The sequence below is a fragment of the Mesoplodon densirostris genome, chromosome 1, assembly GCF_025265405.1.
Source record: "Mesoplodon densirostris isolate mMesDen1 chromosome 1, mMesDen1 primary haplotype, whole genome shotgun sequence".
Taxonomy (NCBI): Eukaryota; Metazoa; Chordata; class Mammalia; order Artiodactyla; family Ziphiidae; genus Mesoplodon; species Mesoplodon densirostris.
This window is the reverse complement of record NC_082661.1, coordinates 235573883-235590276: the sequence shown is the minus strand read 5'-3', so window position 1 is coordinate 235590276 and position 16394 is coordinate 235573883. Positions and strand designations below refer to the sequence as shown.

General features: G+C 36.6%; 1 protein-coding gene across 7 annotated transcripts in view; it reads right to left on the bottom strand.

Moving 5' to 3' along the window:
* ARFIP1 (ADP ribosylation factor interacting protein 1) overlaps positions 1 to 16394 on the bottom strand; it is a 127573-nt gene that overhangs the window by 14218 nt on the left and 96961 nt on the right. For all 7 annotated transcript variants that reach the window (XM_060116444.1, XM_060116491.1, XM_060116466.1 and 4 more), the window contains one exon: positions 16020 to 16194. In XM_060116444.1, the coding sequence (XP_059972427.1) occupies positions 16020 to 16194 (175 nt within the window). The remainder of the gene's footprint in view (positions 1 to 16019; positions 16195 to 16394) is intronic.

Here is a 16394-nt window from a genome sequence, read left to right as displayed (position 1 = left end):
TTGTTAAACATTTCTTGCAGCTCCTCGATCTTTGCCTCCATTCTTTTTCCGAGGTCCTGGATCATCTTCACTATCATTATTCTGAATTCTTTTTCTGGAAGTTTGCCTATCTCCACTTCATTTAGTTGTTTTTCTGGGGTTTTATCTTGTTCCTTCATCTGGTATATAGCCCTCTGCCTTTTCATCTGTCTTTCTGTGAATGTGGTTTTTGTTCCACAGGCTGCAGGATTGTAGTTCTTCTTGCTTCTGCTGTCTGAGCTACCTAAGAGGCTTGTGCAAGTTTCCTGCCTATTCTGAGTTTTGCTTATCATCCCTATTGTTTTTTCCTTTGTAAAAATTATATATATACATATAGGCTGTGTTTGGTCCCACGGCATGTTATCTAGTTTCTCCTATTGGGAGAAAATATGTGCAAAACATATCTGGCAAAGAACCTGATGCTAGAATATACAAAAAATTCTTACAAATGAATAAGGAAATGACAAACCCAATGAAAAAATGGGGAAAAAATCTGAACAGGCATTTCACCAAAGAAAATATACAGATGGCAAATAAGCACATGAAATGACCAACATCTTTATTTATTAGGGAAATTCCAATTTAAACCACAATGAGGTCTACTACACATCCACCAATGGCTAAAATGAAAGGTTAACCATACCTTATTGGTGAGGATGTGGAGCAAATTGGTCTCTCACATACTATTGGTGGAAATGTTAAATGGTACAACAATTTTGGAAAAGTTTGCCAGGTTCTTAAAAAGTTAAACATGCACCTACTATTCCCATGTGTATGTATACATACAACCCAACTATTCCACAACTAGTTACTGACATGAGAGGAATGCATTACATATATTGTTTTGTGTATATACCAAATACTTTTTTAAAAAGAAAAAAAAAGGAAAATAATGAAGCTTCATGACTTGTTTCAAATGTAGTATAAAAAATAAAGACTATAAATGAGTAGATAGATTTAAAAATGAAACTAAATTAGAAAGTTTCAAATAATCTTCCTAGTTTCTAATTCTCCCTAAAGCCATAAGTCAGTTCTGTTTATAATCGAGACTTTCACCTTTGCTTGTAGATTCTAAAAGTAATACACTTCAGAGAATTCAAGGAAAACTCCTATCTGGCCCTAAAATATGATGTTACAATCCTTACAAACTGGTATGTGATGCATTTTGATTCTTTGGAAAGCACCCGTAAGTAAAATTTCCTTCTCTAAAATGACATTTCCCTGATTAGGAACAAAGCAAATCTACCACAAATAAACCATTTATTAACTTTCTGTTTTCTATGTCCATTAAGTAGATAATCTTTTTCTTTGCCTGTAGAGACTCTTGTTAACTGCAGAAGGAGGCTGATAGAGTTGAAGGAGAATGAAAGATTCAGGAAAATTGGGCTCAACTCCCATTTCTGCCTCAAGTTAACCATATGAACTCTCTTCATTTGCATAATGAAGAAACTGAGAGTAAGATCATTTTTATGGTTCCTTTCTACTAAAACTTTCTGAGAAAACTGCTTTCTAAATAGAGGTACACATATATTTGGAAACTCAAATGGCTCTGAAAAAGCCGTTCTGCTGAAAGGCTTTCTTTCAGTAGAAAAACATTATTTCTATTTATTTTTAAGGACAGAAACTGGCACTTCTATTAGAGATGTATTAAGTTTAGCTGAAAGTTTATGTACCAGTTTATAAACACTCTTCCCTGTTATTGAGTTATTTTTTAAGGTTTTCATGGTAGTAACCTACTTGAGTCACAGAGTAATTTTCCACCTACTAGTATTATTTGGCCTTCCTTGTTTTCCAATTTCAGATGACCCTTGGCTCCTGGAGCAACAGAGCAACTAAAGGGCTTCTGTATTTTTCATATGAAATTCTAATAATTTTTAGAAATAGGTTCTAACTAATTACTCCTTTTCGGACCACAAAAAATTTTTGACTTGAATTTTAACTCCCAGTGTTTTAGAACTTGGAGAAGACAAGGACCTCCCTGGTGGTGCAGAGGTTAAGACTCCACACTCCCAGTGCAGGGGGCCCGGGTTCAATCCCTGGTCAGGAAACTAGGTCCCACATGCATGCTGCAACTAGGAGTTCGTATGCCACAACTAAGGAGCCCATGAGCTGCAACTAAGGAGTCCACCTGACACAACTAAGACCTGATGCAACCAATAAATAAATAAAATAAATATTAAAAAACAAAAAGAATTGGAGAAGACAGTAAAAGAGCACAGGATTTGATTCACGTACTGAACTGCAGAGAGCGGTTACAATGGCCTAGAAAGTTAGAGAGTCAGAAAGAAAGTGGGAAGGGCATCAGACAACTTTTAGCTAACCCCACTGCTGTCAACACAAGTCAGAGTTCCCACCCCCTGACAGTCGACAAACCTAACACAGAGACACACTTCTTCTTGTAGCTGAGGGAAGCTTGGGAGCCCACCACCCAAGCCTCAAAACGGGGCCATTAGCTGTATTTAAAATGGTCCCCCACTACCCAGTGAAACTTAATCCATGGGAAATAAAGGAAAGAGGATGCTTTTTAGGACTGAATTCTAGTTTTCACAACAAAATAATACAATACCCATTTTCACAAAAACATTCTCTTGGTAACTGTGAGAAGGTTGATGTGTAAAAGCCTTTTAAAGTATCTGCACTTCAGAGAAGTTCCTGGAATAAAGAGAGCCTCTGGGGAGTCACAGCTTTTCAATTATAATTATGGAAATAAAATATAAAATTTCATTGTCACTTTAATCTCAGAAGCTGTTTCATACCAAAACAGACAACTTATCTCATTTTTCTATTAGCACTGATTATGTAAGTGTTATCCTAGTATGAGTTTTAGTTCTGGTAGTAGTCTTCAAAATCAGATGCAAATTTAAATAACAATGGTAAGTTGACTCTTTTATCTAATCAAACCATTACTAAATCAAAAATAAAGGTAAATTAAAATAAACGAATAAATCAGTTCTCAACAGGAGTATACTTTCTAAATTAAATGAATTAAAAACTTAGAATATTTTGCTTTTCTACTTATCTTTTTCTCTTAAAAATTTTTTTTTTCTATTTTTTTACTCTATTTATTATTATTATTACTTTCGGCCATGCCACGCAGCATGCAGAACTTCCCCGCCCAGGGATCAAACCCACACCCCCTGCACTGGAAGCACGGAGTCTCAACCACTGGACCACCAGGGAAGTCCAATCTCCATTTATTTATTTATTTATTTATTTATTTATTATTATTATTTTTTTTCTGTACGCGGGCCTCTCACTGCTGTGGCCTCTCCCGTTGCGGAGCACAGGCTCCGGACACACAGGCTCCGCGGCCATGGCTCGCGGGCCCAGCCGCTCCGCGGCATGTGGGATCTTCCGGGATCGGGGCACGAACCCGTGTCCCCTGCATCGGCAGGCGGACTCTTAACCACTGGACCACCAGGGAAGTCCAATCTCCATTTATTTTTGACTGATTTTAATTTGCACTAGGGTCTGTACTCATATAATGTATTCAATGCAGCTTTGACTGATAGGCTACAAAGAATCTTCAGAATGCTTTGGTTATTAAGTAAATACAAATCATTACCAATAGAGGACAAATTAAGAAACATTAGAAAAGCAGCTGCAATACAATTTTAAAGATAATTTTTGTAACCTTGGTAATGATACTGTGCTGTTGTCACTATATATAATAAGTAGTTTTAACAAGACTTAAAAGTATTATTTTAAGTATTTGGCTTGTCTATCAGGTTCACTTTACTAGGCTATCTGGCTGTTTTATAACGATCAGTCTGGGAGGGCTTCCCTGGTGGCGCAGTGGTTAAGAATCCGCCTGCCAATGCAGGGGACATGGGTTCGAGCTCTGGTCTGGGAAGATCCCATATGCTGTGGAGCAGCTAAGCCCGTGTGCCACAAATACTGAGCCTGCGCTCTAGAGCCCGTGACCCACAACTACTGAAGCCTGTGCGCCTTGAGCCCATGCTCCGCAACAAGAGAAGCCACTGCAATGAGAAGCCCGTGCACTGCAACGAAGAGTAGCCCCCGCTCGCCGCAACTAGAGAAAGCCCACACACAGCAACGAAGACCCAACACAGCCAAAAATAAAAGTAAATAAAATAAATTAAAAAAAAAGAAAAAAGATCAATCTGGGAAAGATTCTGGTTTCTCAAGTAGAACTGGCTTGAGGAGAGAGATGAAGAACATAAGGTGGGGGGAAAAAGGTCAAGCCCTGCTTTTAGGAGAAGGGTAAAAGCCAAAATGTTGGAGGAACTATTTTAGGGTCATTACACTTTTTCAATTTACTTCTATATTTATGCTATGAAATCATGAGAAGTGATAAGCATACAGTATCAAAGAAACAGCCAAGCATTTTTGGTAGACTATTCTTTGATATGGTGGGTGACACTAACTTTTGTGAAGCACTTTCTGTGTGACAGGTAATATGTCACCCTTACATCTTACATCTTCTGTTCTCTCCATGTTATCATTAAAAAAAAAAATACAGACTCAGAAAGTTAAGTAACTCACCTAAGTTTTAGACAGGTAGGAAGCAGATAGGCTGGATTTGGGGAACTTAGGAATGTTTATTCCAAGACTGGTCCATGTTCTTTCACCTATTCTAACCTGCCTCTATTCTACATTTTAGAAAGCTTTTAAACAAAGTTTGAAACAAACAAAAGAAGGTATAACAGATCAGTTAAAGGAAGGGTAGAAATGTAGAAAAGATATATTTAAACCTCCTTCCTATTTTGTCTCTGGTCCTGAAGTTGCATTTAAACAGCCTCAGGACAAGGATCTAATGCAAGGGTTGGAACAGATAAAAGTTAATTCTTTCTAAAATTATGAAGAATAATGCAATATTAAACTTTCATATAATAAAAAAGTTTCATATAATCTTTCCATAATTACAGAGCAGGGAAAAAAATCTATATTGAGCTATTTATGTATGTTATCTCCTAACTTTAAAAAGGTTTAAAGTGGTTATAAGGATAAATAAAACATGACAGAAAAGCAGATTTAAAATAGGAGAAGACAGAGGTAATATTTTCTGTGGTGAGATGATGACAGATTTGACCAACTTTGAAAACCTAACATCAGAAACAGAGTAATTTAGAAATATGCTAAATCACTCTGAACTCAATTACTAAGAACTTTCATAAAGACCTACCAAACAATGAGCAACTCAGATCAGACACAAGCAAAACCACTATAGCAACATCTGGTGAATGACCGGAAGTATACCATACAATACTTTAACTGTTAAAGGGCAAAACAAACTTCAGCACTGACTAATGAGACACAGAGACAAGCTGAGGTTTTAAACAGAAACTGGGTAAGAGAAATTTAAGAGCAGAACTGATAGATGATGTCAAGTGGATCACACTGAAAACTTTCTCCTGCTGATACAGCATGTATCAACAAGATAAACACCACTCACAAAGTTATTGACTAAAAAACTTAAAGTGTTATTTCATAGGCATCAAAACCATAAAAAAGTACTTTATTTCTACCAAATGAACTTTTTTCCAAATCAAATTTAGATTACATGCCTTTTTATCAAAGACACTGAAGTAATTTTTTTAAATGAGGTAATTTCTAGTTAAAAAAGCTATTAGTTTGAATATATTTACAATTGTTAAGTTCTTCAAAGTACTTATTGGCTCTTCCAGTAATTATATAAAATAGGGCTTTATATTAAGTGTACAACAATACTGGGGCAGTACCTTGGCTTAAACATGAAAGGAAAAGCTGGAACAAAATCATTCTTTCTTTTTTTAAAAAAATTAATTAATTAATTTATTTATTTATTTTTGGCTGTGTTGTGTCTTCCTCGCGGTGCACAGGCTTCTCCTTGTCGTGGCTTCTCCTGTTGCGGAGCACAGGCTCTAGGTATGCAGGCTTCAGTAGTTGTGGCCCATGGGCTCAGTAGTTGTGGCTCACAGGCTCTAGAACTCAGGCTCAGTAGTTGTGGTGCAGGGGCTTAGTTGCTCCACAGCATGTGGGATCTTCCCAGGTCAGGGCTCGAACACATGTCCCTTGCATTGGAAGGCGGATTCTTAACCACTGCGCCACCAGGGAAGCCCACAAAATCATTCTTTAGTAAGAAGTCTCCAACCACTGACATGTAAAGAATTAATTCCTTTCTTTACTCCCAACTATTTAAAAATGTATAATGATATGCTTTCTCTGCCCATCATTGATCTTTTTCCAGTAAGTAAGAAACCAGAAGAGTAACAGCAGGAATGTATACCTGTCTTGGCCTTTTATTAGGTTTGTGAAGTATAATTTTATTACTTTGTAATAGCTTCGGAAATGTTTGTCATGAAAGCAGCTACCAGCTGAAAAAGAGAAGCACTATCAGAAATATGGGAGTGGGCACTGGGAAGGGAGTGAGAAAAAGGAGAGACAAATATGGAGGTGGAAGGATAGATTTTATTTTTCTGACTCACTGGGATGGTTTCAACAAATCACTGACAAGTGGGTTTTTTTAAAAAAAGCATCCTATGAGTCAAGAATGGCAGTTTTGTTTTGAAAAGAAGATAACTGATGAAACGCAATCTGTAAACTCCAGTAACAGTGAGTCACAGCACCACGCCTTATCATTTTTTATCCAATGGTACATTAAAATTCTCAACGCACAAGTTTTCTCACCCTTAGCAGAAATGCCTGTTGGCCCTTCTGTTCTATGGCTTACCATGTTAGCTAACTCCCTGTCCTCACCTTTCCCTCCAAGAGCTCCAGGTTTAGATGTGACCAACATGGCTTCTGTTTTCCAACGTTATCTCCAATCTTTTCCCTCCAAGCCTTTCTTGGAGCAGCCTTATAACATCATTTACTTAACTAAACGCAGGGCTATGGAGTCAAACAGATCTAGATTTGAATCCTGGTCTGGCTGTGAGACTTTGGGCAAGTTACTTAACCTCTCTGGACCTCAGCATCATCATCTGTACACTAGTATACGATCATCTAGATCACAGATTATAGATATACATATAGATATTATATAAAATACTTACAGAAAGCTTCCTCTATATGCAGATTACGTAAAGGTCAGTGTCCATCAGTTCACTTACTGTAGGAAGGGAATGCCCTAAATATGTATCCATGGAGCTTACCTCTAGGAGAAGAAACAGACTAGCAGGCATTCACAGCACAGTATGATTTGTGCTTTAACTGGAGAAAGCCCTGGGCACTATCGTAATACACAGGGGAAGAAAGAAAGAAACTTTGCTCGAGGAGATATTAAGTAGCAGAAATCATTCCAGTTAGCATCTGAACTCCTAGTTTAAAATTAATTTAGGTCCAGAAGAGCAGTTAAGGAACTGGGTATTTCCTTTCATTAATTAGGTGACCCAGTTCTCACTGGCCTTTGGACACTGGGCAACAGGAACTTACAGATAAACCAATGGCCAATTCAAATTCATCTTTACATTCACAAAATAGTTTTCTTTCAGAAGTATGGTTCTGTTATTTTATCTTGGAAAGCTAACTTTTTTCCCCTCTTATACAGCTTACAAAATTCTCATCCCATGCACCTAACAGCTGTTTATAAACTTAATGGAAAAGCTTTCCTAAAATTTGTTATTATAAAACCATTATTTTTCCTAAAAAACATCCATAAGCAGCAATACTATGTTCTGCTTTAAGAACAGAACAGAAAATATAACAAAAGTTTACAAATCATTGAAACATATGATCCAGGATTTCTTGAAGACTTTTTTTCTGACCTGTTTCTGCCAGTGCTCATGTTCCTCATTCTGTGTAGTCCTGCTCAAGTCACACTGCCACCCAGCCCAGCAAGTACTTCTAGCCCACACTAAGGTTTTCTTCATCAAATTCTTAGGTTTCTTCTTCCTCATGCTTTACTCAGCATTTTGTATAGACTAGATTTTACTAAATGTTCTCCATTAGACTGTAAGTTGCTTGTCAGCAAGCTTGTCATAATACCATTATACAGTATTTCTTTAGAATTAGGCATTACAAATAGCCCAAAGCACGCTATTTGTAATGCCTAACTACATATATATATATATGTAATTTAGCATATGTATATATAGTCAACAGGAAAGCACTGAGTCATTACTGAAAGGACTTCAAGGAAAGGTGAAAAAGAACAATGCAAAGTCAAGTTCTTAAACACTGCTGGTAGCGTCTGAGATTTTACTAATTAAAGGGCTTACTTTTAAGTAAATCTCAGAGACTGTAACTACTAGGAGCTAAAAAGAAAGTGCAGTAATACCACCGCCTCCAAAACCAAGGTGGAGTATCAGTGATCTGTTCAAATCTCACACTGGCTGCTGACTTAAAAACTCACCTTTATCACAAAACCTGGCAAACTGACTTGGGTGATACCCAAGGCCGGCAAAATAAGTGAAATGTGGATCTGAGGCATACACAGTACCAACCATCTAACAGAACAGAGACACTGCAATAGTAATGGTCAAGAAGTTAATTTTTTTTTGGGGGGGTGGGCTGCATCGTGCAGTTTGCGGGATCTTAGTTCCCTGACCAGGGATTGAATCCGGGCCCCCTGCAGTGGAAGCATGGAGTCCTAACCACGGAACCACCAGGGGATTCCCAAGAAGTAAATTTTAATAAGTGAATCCTATACACTCAAAGTGAAAGGACTGAACAATCCTCTCCTCTATAAGATAAACAACAGAAAAATGAACCTATCCTCCAAATGAGTTGGTCACTTACGACCAAAAGGGGTCAGAAAACACAAGTACTTTAAATATAATTGCCAAGAAACAGAACTAAGTCAAATACATAAAAACAGCAACTCATGATTATACAGCTATCCCTCTGGAAGGCTTTTAAATCTATTGTACAAAACACCTTTCTTTCACAAAAACTGCATGCTGGAAATCTTAGCACAACCAACAGAGAGACTGTATGAACTGGTCAGCTGGGTGTGTTCTCTCCTGCATTCACCAGCTGAGAACTGCAAATTACCAACCGACTCTGGATAGATATGGCTTGGTTGATGTTAATTTCAAAGTCAACCCACAACTCACAATTCTTTTTGGTTTCATGATTCATATAAAGATAGTTAACTTCTGCCTCTTTTATAAAGAGAGAAAGAAGACAATGCAAATCACAGGCAAATTTTTCCTGCTCCACGTGTGTTCAGAAAGTTTTAAAGGGACCTGGAAGTCAAACCACTAAAAACAGCAAACATGGCAGCATACAAGAAAATATTTCCTGCATTAATGGAAGGCACTATCACATCATTTCTAATCTGTCACTTAAGATGAAACTGTTTTTCTATTCTTTCCAACACAGAATCAATCATTTGATTTTAAGCTAAGAGGAAAATTATAGGTTATATAAATATGTATATTAAGCTATGCTTGAAAAATAGAAATCGGGACTTCCCTGGTGGTGCACTTCCAGTGCAGGGGGAATGGGATCAATCCCTGGTCAGGGAACTAGATCCCACATGCCTGCCGCAACTAAGAGTTTGCATGCCACAACTAAGGAACCCATGTGCCGCAACTAAGGAGCTGGTGAGCCACAACTAAGGAGCCTGCCTGCTGCAACTAAGACCTGGTGCAACCAAATAAATAAATAAATATTTTTTTAAAAAAAGAAAAAAGAAAAACAGAAATCTAGTTGAGTCTTTTTGAAAACAGAAGGTACATTATTTTAAAAACAAACATTTTCTATCTATACCTATTTTCCTTTCTTTTAAAAATCAAATTTTATTCTTTCAATAGGTAGGATCAAAATTGAAAGGACACAAAAAGCATATAATGAGAAGTCTCATTTTCAGTCCTGTCTCCAAATACTCTGTTCCCCTTATAGATAAGAAATTTTAATTAGTTAATTCCTTTGGTTTTTCTTTATGCAAACACAAGAAAATACGATTATACATTCTTATTTCCTTCCTTTCTCACAGAAAAGGTTCTGTACCATATACACTGCTTTGCATCTTGCTCTTTTCACTTAATAGTATGTTCTGAGGATCTTTCTATCAATTGCATCCCTATTCTTTTTTTTTTTTAACAGCTGAAAAGTATTCTGTTGCATAAATGAACCACAGTTGATTCGACTAGGCCTTACTGCTGAACTGTTTCAGTTGTTTCTCATCTTTTGATATTACAAGTGACACTGTGATGAATAACCTGTATATAGGTCTTTTCATCCTTGTGTAGGCCTGACCTACCGGTCCAGCTTCATACAGAGCTACTCTCCCCCATTCTCCTCATACTCTGGCCTCACTGAGCTTCAACTGGCTTTTGCATATTCTATTCCTTCCTCCACACACTTTTGGTAACTCCTCTCCATCCCTTTGAATCCTCAGCTCCAATGTCACTTTCTCTACCACATCAAGCCAAGTCCCCTTTGTATATTCACAAGATCCCTCTATTTTCCCTTCACAGTACTGATCATGGTTTGTATTTCTATAATTATTTGTTTAATGTCTATTTCTCTTACTTGACCAAAAGTTCTATGACAACAAGGCCATTATATTTCTATTACTTAACCCTGTGACCGACATATGAAAAACCATTAATATTTGCTGAATAAAGGAATAAAATGTCAAAGGTGCCAATTACATCAATCTGTTCTTAGTATTTTACATGTATTTCTGTTTTACCTTGTAAGTATCTCTTGAAACCTTCAGTTCATTCCACTTCCACTAACACTAATCCAAGCGCCCATTATCTCTTGGCTAAACTCCTATATTCACTCTTAGGTTCTACTAAAATCTATGCACCATTTTTAAAACCGGTCATTTGCCAGGACTTCCCTGGTGGCGCAGTGGTTAAGATTCCACGCTCCCAATGCAGGGGGCCCAGGATCGATCCCTGGTCAGGGAACTAGATCCCAAATGCATGCCGCAACTAAGAGTTCACATGCTGCAACTAAGGAGCCCACCTGCCGCAACTAAGACCCAGTGCAACCAAATAAATATTAAAACAAAAACAAAAACAGACCCATCATTTGCCAAGAATTCTCTCAGTGGCTTCCCACTGATATTCAAATAAATTTTCCCAAACATGGCCTATAAGGCCTGCATCGTCTGGCCGTTTACCTCCCACACCCTGCCATTTCTAACAGAAATACTCTTTGCTTCTCACTTTACCTGGTTAATGTTCAACATCACATGGAAGCCTGAGCCTGAGCACTCACTGGTCACAGCCAAAATTTTACATTTATGTTTTGGTGTGATTTGATCAGTGTTGTTTCTTTAACTAGGCTATAAACTCTAAGGGTTGAATTTTTTTTACTTTTGCTTACTGGGTATCACCAATATCCAGAACATTTCCTGGTACAGAGTATAATACTTGATAAATGTTTGTTAAATGAATGAAAAAAAGAACAGTAACAACATGAGATTATATCAAATTACATGATTAAATACACTGAGGAATTAAGTGTGGAAGTAGAGTTGCAGGACTAAGGGACTGTTTCACAGGATCCAAACGTAGGTAATCATATTTGGCACGGTGTTGAGGTTGCTTACTGTATTTACACATCTCAATCCATAAATATTTATTTTTTATTTAGAACCGGGTGCTTTTACCTATAGAAATTAATTTCACTTGACTTATGAGCAAATACCAAGAATATATGCCTACAGTTACAGAAATAAAGATGACAGTACATCACTGGCATGACTATTTAAAAAATATCAAGAGTAAAAAGTTAGGGTCCTTTTCTTTTGACAATAGGGAAAAAGAGATTTCAAGAATGTATCTGATTGTACATATTAAGTAATGATTAACATGTTTCTTAAAATTTGACAACAGGTATCCATTTTTTAAATTCAGAGGCTTTTTTTTTTCTTCTTCTCAAAGAGAAGAATACCTTTGTTCTCCAAGCTTTTCTAAACATTTACAGCATATTGTTATAAAAATGTACTACGCTTTGGGTATTTCCTATTACAGTACATATTTGTATAAAGTCACTGGGTAACCACAACTACATACATAGCTGTCTTACATTATGTGAGTATGTTTACTTTGTTCTCTGTTTTTTTTTTTTTTAAAGTGAAGTATAGTTGATTTACAATGTGTTTTGTGTTCCCACAAAGTCTACAAAGCACCAGAAATGACTATTTTCTCTCTTGACTATGTTTTCTATTTTCTAGCTTCTGTTTTGTTTTGAACCTTCAAAGGTACAATAAAAAGGTAAACTACCTTAAGTCAGAAAATAGCTCAAGTTACATTATTTAAAGGTCTAAAAGAAAAGAAATATTGATGAAAGGAGAAACATTAGAAGAGCCTAATTAACTGTGTCCTTACTGTTATGCAACTCAGTGTTGTTTAGTAAACAAGGAAGAGAATATCAGAGGGTTGTTTAGGTTAAAGGTAAACACAATATATCAGGAGGGTGGGGGGTAGGGCTGGGGGCTGGATAGAGTATAGACTGTAAACAGTAGAAGAATTCAAGTTTTTCCATTAAGGGGAAATGACAAACATGGATATGTGCACATATCTCTCAGCATTAATGCGTGCACATACACACCCCGGTATGCACATAGGTATGTTACACACCTATTCCCTTTGTTTTGCCAGAGAGAAGGAAGGTTAGACTAAGTACATATAAACACCTCTATTTTCTAAAATAATAGTAAAGAATCCATCTCCCAGTCCCTCTCAAATTTTTTTTTAAAGTTCAAAAAAAATAAACAAAAATATTTTCACAATGTTTGGCTACTAAAATTTATAACGACAGTTACAGTCTGAGTGACTATTTTACTTCTGCACTATTCTAGCTGTTTGGTTATCTGGTCTCGCATTTTGCAAGAGAAGTGTTGCTATGGTAGGGCACTCCAAAAGCCAGGATATGAGAACCAAAAGAACCCCTCCCCTGGCACCCCGCCACCCTCAAAAAAAGCTGCAAAAACAACGTTAGAAAAAAACAGTAGCCTTCAGGACATCATCAAATTACAAAATAGCATACTCATCGATGTTTCAGATAACTTACATTTAAAAAAAAATTTAATATACAATATTTAAGAAATAGAGTATATTATATTTTGGTAAAATTCAAGTGCTAAGTAGATTACCTGACAATTGTGCATAAAAGAAATACTAAGGTACAAATTCAGTTGTAGTTCAACAAGAGAAGAAAACCCCCAATTTGAGGCATTTCAAACTGTCAAGAAAGCAAACAGGAATGACAGGCAATTCCTAGGCCTAAAGGCTTGCTTTTTCCTCCCTTTGTTAGAGCTATAAAAGAAGAGAAAAGGGTGAAAGTTGCTCAACAATAAAAAACAAAGAAAAATTTTCTCATGGATCTAAGTCTTCACCCAAATTATAGTTGTTTATTGCTTAAAATAACAGAGACGAAAAACATTATCTTTTTATAGTTTTAAAGAATTAAACACAAAAGATAAAAAGATCAGAGTTTCTTTTAGATTTTGTTTTAGACAGCTGATTAATGATTACTGAGTTGAAACTGAAACTTAGCTTGATGACAACTGTGGAAAAACCCCAAACAAAGAATATCTCTAGGCTCTAAAAGAACATAAAATCCTTGAGAATAAAGGCAATTTTCTTTTTTATTTTATAGTAAGGAAGGTTGAAAGAAGAGAGGATGTGACAATGACAACCCTATTCTCAAAGTAATGACTTCTAAACCTTTATCTCTGGAACCCTGACCTTGTTCATCCAAACTGCAAACCCACATCATAAACTTCCCACCAATTGTTTCCATGTGAATATCTTGTTGTCATTTCAAACTAAATACTGGGTTAAATAGAACAAGTTCCCAACCTTCATCCCTCATAAGCTTCAGTCCAAACCAGCTTCCTATGGTGATTTCCTAGTTCCCGTCATGCAGCCTTGAAACTACTGCTCTTTCCTTTCTCTGCTAATGCAAAGATCCTAGTCCAGACCCTTACTATGGTGCCTGAAGAGTGTTTTTAAGTCATAATTTTCTGTTACTCCCAACTTTAAAAATTCTTCAATGCCAATAAGATAAAATTGGATGTGAGAGCCACCTGATTGACATGTACAATTTACAGAGATGACCTGGCTGGTCTCTTCTTTCCTCACTTCTCAGTGTGTCTCCTGAGTATGAAGGCTGTTATGAGGATTAAGTGAGAGAATATAAGTGAAATGCCTAGTAACTGACAAATAACTGCCTTCCCTGATTCATGTCTAAATCTGGAGATCTACTGCCAAGTTTCAAAAACAGTTATATAGTAAGAGAAGCAGCAGTCACACAGGCATTATTTATCTTTGTATAATTTGCTTATTTTTATTTACTCTGGCAAGAACCATATAAACATAGATGGTTTAGGGATACTAATTCTTTCAAAATAAGTTTCTCTCCTTTTTATAAAATCAACGTAACTTTTCATTGAAAATGTCTAAAATACAGAAAAATACACAGAAAACAAAAATTACCCATAATCTCACTATCCAGAGAATAGCACACAATAAATACCAATAGATTCCAATAGACCACAATTACCATTTTAAACATTTCCTAAAATAATTTTCTCTATTAGCAGAGGTCCTGAACCCCCAAATTAGACAAATTCCTTTCTTTCAATTCAAATTAGTTTTAGGTAGAGCCCATAAAATTCTAGCGTATTTCATTTAGCACCACACTGTACTGTGCTGATTCTAGGGGAGTATGTAAAAAATACTTTTATTTAAAATATACGTCTATATCTAAGTATTGACATATTCCTATCCTTCAAAATATTAAACCAAATGATTGAAATGAATACCATCTCACGTGCTCAGCTAATGAACGCTAAAAGGCTCACTGTGCTCTTGTCTGAATGGTGCTGGGCAAGCTGTCTGATGACTCCGCTGAGGTTTCCTTTACTGACACTATAATGGTTTCAGTGTAATGGAAAATCAGTACTTTTCACCCACTGTAGCTAAAAAAAAAAGTGCGTGATACTGCTAGCCTGAAGGAAATGTATGCAGCTCTTATGGTAGCCAGAAGAGTTTCTAAGGAAATGTTAAGGAAAACAAGAAGATATCAACAGACAGTTAGAACTGAAGAATAATATTAAGACCATACCTGGAAGAAAGCAGAGCTGAAGGTCTATTATGACTTCAGAGGATGTGAAAAGCACAGAAAGGGGGGCACCAATGTGCAATGATGAGACCCCATCTCCAGAGGACTGATCTATACCTCCTCTGTACCCAGCTCACTACTGGCTCTTCCATTTTCAGAACTGCAATCCCCCTCCCCAAACTGAATATGCATGTAATGTTAAACATGGGAACCAGTCCTTCACTTAAACCAAAGCTCAGGAGCCTGTTATTACCTGACTCTACCTCCAAGGAAAGCAGGTCCATCTCAGATCTTACTGTTCTAGTCCTTGGATGTATTCATGTTACATGAAAATAATGTGTAAAACTGGTTTCCTGGCTTATTTATTCTAGGTTATGCTAACTGCAGCCCTCAACGGAACCTTTCAGTCATTCCTCATTTATTAGTTACTGGGAAGAATGATGTTCCCTTCTTGAAATCTGTACCTACCATTAATAAAAATTTTTCAAAATATTCAGAACAGAATCTATCATTATGTAACTTTTTAAAGCACTTGATACCAACACCAATCTGAAGATCAACATCAAGTAATTTTTGCCAATTGTTACATGTGAAAGATGACTTTTCTGACAGAAAGGTAAATATATTTTATGTACTTCTAAAAACTAAAACGCTGATTATAAATGGAATCCCATTTCCAACAATTCCAAAGTTGACCCTTGAACAACATAGGTTTGAACTGCATGGGTCCACATATATGTTAAGTTTTTTCAACAGTAAATACTACAGAATTGCACGATCTGTGGCTGGTTGAACCTGCAGATGTGGAAGCGCAGACTCCGGGGAACTCTGGATTCAGGGGGACCAACTGTGAGTTACATGTGGATTTTTGACTGTATGGAGGGTTGGCACCCCTAACCCCCAATCTGTTCAAGGGTCAATTCTATAATGAAAGACAGTTAACAGAAACAAAAAACTTTCTATTTATCTCTCTTTAGGGTGACTTTAAAGTCCACAGAAAGATCTCAGAAGGTAAAGAATAAATTTACCTTATTTTCTTCTAGAAATTTCAACTTGATAGAAACATCGTTGCGCATTTTATCGTATTTTTCCTTATGTACTTGGAACAAATGCTGTGATTGCTCAATCTTTGGCAAAGTGTTTGCATCACGTGGTCCAAGATTCAGTTCTTCCAAATCAGTACGATATGCATCATATTCAATTCTGGAAAGAAGAGAATAAGTGAAGCACACTACAAAGACAGTGTGAAATAAGTTCAGGACATGAAGTGGAACTACATAATAGTTCCATATTATACATTAATATATAATAATTCTCACACATATTTGATACCTTATGCTTTTTTTAAAAAATTAATTTATTTTTGGCTGCGTTGGGTCTTCCTTGCTATGCACGGGCTTTCT